The sequence below is a fragment of the Pseudochaenichthys georgianus genome, chromosome 5 (assembly GCF_902827115.2).
Source record: "Pseudochaenichthys georgianus chromosome 5, fPseGeo1.2, whole genome shotgun sequence".
NCBI classification, from domain to species: Eukaryota; Metazoa; Chordata; class Actinopteri; order Perciformes; family Channichthyidae; genus Pseudochaenichthys; species Pseudochaenichthys georgianus.
This window is the reverse complement of record NC_047507.1, coordinates 6919273-6926044: the sequence shown is the minus strand read 5'-3', so window position 1 is coordinate 6926044 and position 6772 is coordinate 6919273. Positions and strand designations below refer to the sequence as shown.

The following is a 6772-nucleotide window of genomic DNA, read 5'->3' as shown; positions in this document are numbered from 1 at the left end:
TCTTGATTGTATTGTAATTATATTTCACATCATTAATCAAAATCTTCAAAGTAACTAAATCAATGTTGGAGTAGTCTGTGGTATTCAGTACAAAGCAGCAAAACATTGAAATACTCAGGTACAGTACAAGTCTCTCAAAATGTTAGTTATTAAAGTGCATGCGTAAACGTAGTAGGTTACTTTACACCACTGCTCGTTCTGGAAAAGGAAATAACGAACATTTCTCCAGGAAAGAAACGTAAATGCTTTTCTAATAAATGTATTTCAACGGGCCCCTTCATTTCCGGTCTTTCTCAGACGCTGATTGGTCCAGCGGCCGAAGGAGGCGGGACTTCTGGCTGTACAGTAGCCGAATTGGCCAACCGCCAGCGTGCATCATAGTCCAGACCATAGTGTGCAGCTGCAAAAATGTCCATAGTCTGTTTCTATTCACAACTACAGCTTTTAGTAAGTCCATAGCTGCACTCTGAAAGGGAAAACAACCTTTTTAGCAGTTGTAAGTATAACTGTCAAATGATGATTACCTCATATCCTTCCCGTGAATGTAGTTTGTGGTCGGTTTTAGATGCGTTTACTAAATATAAACAGCTAGTTAGCACGTTAAGCTAAAACTAGTTATATCTCGTGACGTGTAACTAAAGCTGTCAAGGTAGCAGGTTGGCACATATATGTCTTCATGTACATCGTAATGGTTTAATGCTGTTGTATTTCCTAATGTTGAGCTTGTGAGGGTGCTTTGTTTTGATTATTTGTGTTAGCTTCAAATGTTTGCGACACTATTCGCTTTTTCATACATATTTTCTGCCATTCCAGACACCCATTAGTTTGAATTCATATAATAACAAAAGTGAAAGTTATCAGCAGATTGCTTACCCGTGCAGTCAACATGTTCACTTTATTGTGTACTAATGCAGAGCAAATACTTTGTATTCATTTGAAAGTATTACTCAGACTGTGACTGAATGTCATGCCTGATGTTTTCTGTGATGAATTACACAAGTCTTGAATGTTTTATGAGTCTCCAGTTACATATTCATGTCGTACAGTAATGAATAGAAACCAACGGGTGCTAAAACACTTAAACGTTGCTGAATGTACCTATTGGTGGAAGTTTGTACTTAAGTAAAAGTAGAAGTACCAGAGTCTAAAATACTCTGTTAAAAGTGAAAGTCCTGCATTCAAAATGTTACTCTAGTCAAAGTACAAAAGTATTTTGTAAAAGTGCATGTTTTGATTATATTTATTGATGCATTAATGTGTTTATCAAAGCTGGCTAAGGTGCAGATAGTTGTGACAGTTGTATTTATTCCTGGGTGGTTTTTTAATTGAGTCCAGGTGTAACTAAAGCAAAGGTTTAAAAAATGTAGTGAAATACAACTACAATATTTGCCTCTGAATTGTAGTGGGGTAGAAGTACAAAGTAGCCAAAAAAACGTTCAATACTCAAGTACAAGTACCTCCAAATTGTACTTGAGTGTGTTACTTGAATTAAAGTACTTAGTTACTTTGCACCACTGCATGGACTTCACTCCCCTCTCTGTATGCTTCCAGGCTGCACCATAAGGAGAAGACGCTCTAATGTGACGCCGCACAGACTGAGAGGAATGGCAGGAGAAACCATGGGGTTTGATTAGCCTGTCTGTGTGTTGGACGATCACTCTGTGGAAATCATGTCGCACAGGAACAGAGAGCTGGTGGAGTTCTTTGTGAGCTACAAGCTGTCTCTGAGGAACTACCCATGCTCTCTGCTGAGGACAGAGGACGCTGGCAGGAGGACTGAGGGAGAAAAGGCCGGCTCGGCCGCCAGCAACGGCTTGGCGGTCAACGGGGGCGGCCAGCCTGGGACGGCGTCCCCCCCCCCGGGTGATATGGAGCTGGTCAAGGAGGCTCTGAGGGACTCGGCCAATGAGTTTGAACTGCGCTTCACGCAAGCGTTTAGTGACCTCTCCTCGCAGCTCGACATCACTCCTGACACAGCCTACCACAGCTTTAAGAGCGTGATGGACGAGGTGTTCAGGGACGGGGTCAACTGGGGACGTGTGGTGGGCCTGTTTGCATTCGGCGGCGTGCTGTGTGTGGAGTGTGTGGAGAAGGATATGAGCGAGCTGGTGTCCCGCATCGCAGACTGGATGACCATGTACCTGGACGAGAACATCAGTCCGTGGATCCAGAGCCAGGGAGGATGGGTGAGTCAGCAGGGAGGAAGGGAGTCAACATGCAGGTTTATTAATGGCACTGACTGAGTCTATCCAAAACAGATAATGAGTGGCACACAGTGAGGTAAAAGTGTGGGAATAAAAACAGCAAATCAATACTCGGTATTAGCAGATCGCCTTTGTAGGCATATCAAGAAAACTACTTTTGTTTGAAGATATATTGTCCAAGAAATCCGTTCACTGAATTCTATTATTGTTTTTTATTCCCAAGTTTAATCAGTGCATCCCTCACTGTGTCTAGTGATTTAAAAAGCAATAACACAAGAAAAATAATCAGATTTTGGTATCGGAAACTCTCTGCCTAGAGGCTCTATATCCAGTCAGCTTTGAGTCACAGCATTTATTCCAAGGAGTGGCCAGAAAAATATCAATCACTTCTCCAACCACTCCTGCAGCATGGAGCACTTTTGTGCCATTTGTGCACTCATGCCTCATTATATTATTTATTAAAACATCTGAAAGGTACGGAGCACCCTAAGGGACATGGACAAGAAGAAAAAAATTATTTGAATTTTTTTTTTAAATAAAATATTTTTGCGAGATATCGCAAAACCCCTTTGCGAGATCTCGCAATACTTTTGCGAGATCTCGCAAAACCCCGTTGCAGTTTGTAGACGGTCCCTAAGCACTCCTCCTCTCCCTCCTCCAGCTGCAGATTGTGACCAATTCTTGATGTTTAGCTCGGATGACGGCGCGTATCGAACTGTTCTGATAAAAACGACTCTGGAGCTCGTTGTCTACCTTGCTATGATTGTAAAGTCATGTTGTTTGTATTTTTACAACGTTATGTTCATGAGTTATTGATCCGCGGAATTCGAATCTGTCAATAACTCAGCTCAGAGGAACGTGCATGTCCCTCGCTCCGAGTGTTTTCTTGAGGTGTCTTCACTTATGTGAAACCCTTTTATATATACAGTCTATGTGTGAAACCCGTGCCTATTGCCAAGCACTGATGTTATATCTTTATATTTAAGGCCAAGATCAAAGTAAAATCGATGAACCACTCCATTTTTTTTTTTTTTTTCTAAATATTATTTTTCTTCTTCTCCATGTCCCCTAGGGGGCTCCGTAGAAAGGTACTTTTATTAACCAGTATTTAAAAATATCAACAAACATTTGTTATCATCTTTCTTGTTGTCATCTGCAAACAAAAACAGGTATATTAAACTCCAACAATTTTCAATGTTTAGCGAATTATAAATGTCTTTCTTTCCTCATTAATATATTAGTGACAATACATTAAAATACAACAAATACATGTCTATTAGAAAAACAAACAGAAAATACAAATACTCTAAATACACACACATTTTCTCATTTATTGCAATTTTTAGATCATCAATTTTAAAGTTGCAATTACATACATGTTGTTCATAGGTGTAAAAGTAATATTTTAACCCCAAACTGTAGATTTTATGTGAAGTAACCCTTGATAGGAATAGGTACGGATCTAGGCAAATCCTCTCGTTTTTGTTTTGTCCGTCTGAATCATTTCTGTCTTCCAGGACTGCTTTGCTGAGATTTTCGGGCAGGACGGCGCTGCAGAAGTGAGGCGCTCTCAGGAGAGGATGAGAAGATGGCTGCTGGCTGGAGTGGCGCTGCTGATGGGAATGCTGGTCGGTGTGGTCGTCACTAAGAAACGGTGAATGTGCTTTATCGTGGCACCCCCCTGTGTATTGCTACGCCAACAAAAAGTTAAAAACTAAATAGTTGATGTTTACAAAAAGCCCAGTCTGCTTGTGCACTGACAGAATGTGGATTGGCTGACAGCAGTTTGCGGGAGTCTCTATAAAATGTAGCTTTGTGAGCCGGAACACCTCTCACCCCGCTTTGTCCTGTAACTTTTATTATTTTTAACACACGGCCAAGACTTTCAGTTGTTAAAGGGTGTGAACGTCCGGACTGGAAGTGCTTTAACTGATAAGCTAAGTGAAACAGATTCAGCTGGTTTGATGAGACTGCTTATTTTATGTTATTTCTCCTTTGTGCGTTTTCCAAGGACCAAACTTTTATTACTTACAAACTGACAAATAGAATATACGTTATACTTCCTCTTCACTGTGTAATGCTCAGCTCCTTTGTTGGCTGTACTGGAGTGTTAGGCATGCTTAAAAAAATAAATATATTTATGTTTTTCTTGTGTCTTTTTTTGTTGTTATGTAGGTGAATTAGTAAACCGTTAGTTGATAGACAGGAAAATAATCCTTATTTTGATAATTGATTAAGTAATAACCTGCAGATTATTTTCCGTTTAGTCTGATATTAAAATGCCTTTATTTTAGTTTCAGACTGAGAAAAACAACACATTCAAAGACATCACCTCAGACTTTAAGCAACAACTGGGATGGACCATTTTTTGCATTTCCTAAAGACTACAAATCTCACATCTCAGACTTATTCAGCGATTCAAATTTGTAGAAGGAAATAAAATTCTAATGCAACACACCATCGTAAACCCAAATAATCTCCTCTTTTGGTGCAGAGAAAGATATTTATATCTACATACATACCAAAAATGTTATGTTTACATTATCTGTATCTATGTTTTACATGCCTAGGGGGCTCCAAAGATAATTCTGCTGCTTCGGCCTGACAGGAACATTTATTTTATTCTAATCAAGAGCAGATGTGTTTTTGTGCCCACTGAATACCAATTTATCAGATTATATACCAATATTCTGATATAGACATCACTTGTTTATTAAGTACAGCAATCATAAATGTTTTCATAAACAGTATCCCAAATATTTCTGATCTACATGAAAGGATAGATCAAATATCTTTAATGAGGGAATCCACTTTAAATGTATTTTACCCAAAGCCTGTATAAATAAAGCTTTTACCAGATTAATTCAACACATATTCTTTTGTATTACGTGACACGATTGTCGTTGTTGAAGCGAATCAAGAATCACATTTCGAGCATCTTCAAGAAGTAATGTTATTGTGTACATTCTTGATGTTACCCGCTGTGTCTAAAACGTAATCATATTCAGCTCAGTATGCTATCATAATATGAGCCATCAATGGACATGACAACATACGCACACATAAAAGAGTGTTATCTCCAAACTGCAGTGTGTGGAGTTGGACATTCTGTGTCAGTTGGTGAGAAAGTGGAGCTGCAGTGTTGTCTCCTTCCCTTCAGGGGGCGCACATGCACCACATGTTTCAAAAGAAGCATGCTGCCTGCACAGTAAACTGAGGCAGTTGCATTCAAATCTATATTATAACAGTAGTGTTGACATGTGTTCTGTTATTCAGACAAGCCTCTGTTTCCCCTTTCAGAAAGACTGTTGTTGGATATGACTCTCAAACACATCATGATTATATCCAAGGTGGTTATGATCTGTCTAATAGTCTCACAACGTATCATAAAAGATAATAAAACCCTTCAGCAGCAGAGGAGCGCTAACGGACGGTTTGTGAGTGAACTTGGCGGCCTGTGGTTCCTAATCTTTCCCCGTCATTTGTTGCCATTTCCCCAGAGCAGAGCTGGCGGTCACAGCAGCAGATAAACAGCGGATTGAGACCGTTCATTTTTATTATTTCATGTCTTTTCTTTTACAATGTATTGTGTCTCTTGTGAAAGTTTTACCATTTTATTTCTTGGGCTCACTATAGTTTGAATGTTTCTCTAGCAAGAGAAACTTCAAATGTATTCATGCACTGGTCCATTTTGCAAGTTTGGGCATTTTTCTTCCATAAGATTAGAAAAGTAAACGTCTAAAACGCTAAATTAGCATTTTTAGATTTCTACTTAATCCACAAGAAGTTAGCACGTGCATATTTACATCTAAAATGTTGGAAAATAGGTTTTATTTTATTAATACAAATGTTACATATTTCTTTTCATATTATTACGAATGACTTCTAAGACATTTGAATCTGAATGATATGCACTTCACATCAACGTATAATCCCCCAAAAGTTATCTATGAAAAAAAGAAACTGAAAATGATTCTTCCTCTAAGACTAGTTGAAAGAAAACAAACAAAGTACAAATGTGTCTGAGCTTCTGCAGATTTCTCCTAACTTATACAATAACAATATTCAATACTTTTCTCTTATCTAATTTTTACGTAGTTTCCTCTTGTGAGTATTGTCCACAGATTCAATATATTACATGGCTAATATATGTAATATGTAATGTAAAGCACTAAAATAAATTCAATTAATTATTAAGGCGTGTGGTGCAGTGGGTTGTGCGTTGGTGTTCGGATCAGGTTCAAACCCCACCGCATTAGCATGTCGTTGTGTCCCTGAGGATTGTCCACAGTATTGAGTATGTAAGTCGCTTTGGATAAAAGCGTCTAACAAGTAACTTGTAATGTAATTAATAAAATGGAAAAATCAAATAAGTATTTACACTTAAACACTTATTTAGATAAGATAAAGCCTTGTTTAGAAATTAAATAGGACACTTTAGAAAACGTGCAATAGAAAAAGTAATTATCTTAGTGAAAGATATGAACTGGGGAAGTTTCATGAGGAGGTATCAGTACAATATTCACCTGTCGTGATTTAGGGTCGACTTTGGGCACATTTGGTAAATA

General features: G+C 38.4%; 1 protein-coding gene across 2 annotated transcripts; it reads left to right on the top strand.

Moving 5' to 3' along the window:
• The first annotated feature begins 354 nt into the window (after nucleotides 1-354).
• LOC117447420 (bcl-2-like protein 1) lies at nucleotides 355-4350 on the top strand. 2 transcript variants are annotated; one of them, XM_034084154.2, is made up of 3 exons: nucleotides 355-447; nucleotides 1552-2186; nucleotides 3722-4350. In XM_034084154.2, exons 2-3 carry the CDS (start codon nucleotides 1671-1673, stop codon nucleotides 3860-3862), a joined length of 657 nt encoding a protein of 218 aa, XP_033940045.1. In that variant the 5' UTR covers nucleotides 355-447; nucleotides 1552-1670; the 3' UTR covers nucleotides 3863-4350. The 2 variants fall into 2 exon arrangements, with proteins under 2 accessions (XP_033940045.1, XP_033940044.1); XM_034084153.2 differs by having other exon boundaries at nucleotides 355-496.
• The last annotated feature ends 2422 nt before the right edge of the window (nucleotides 4351-6772 follow it).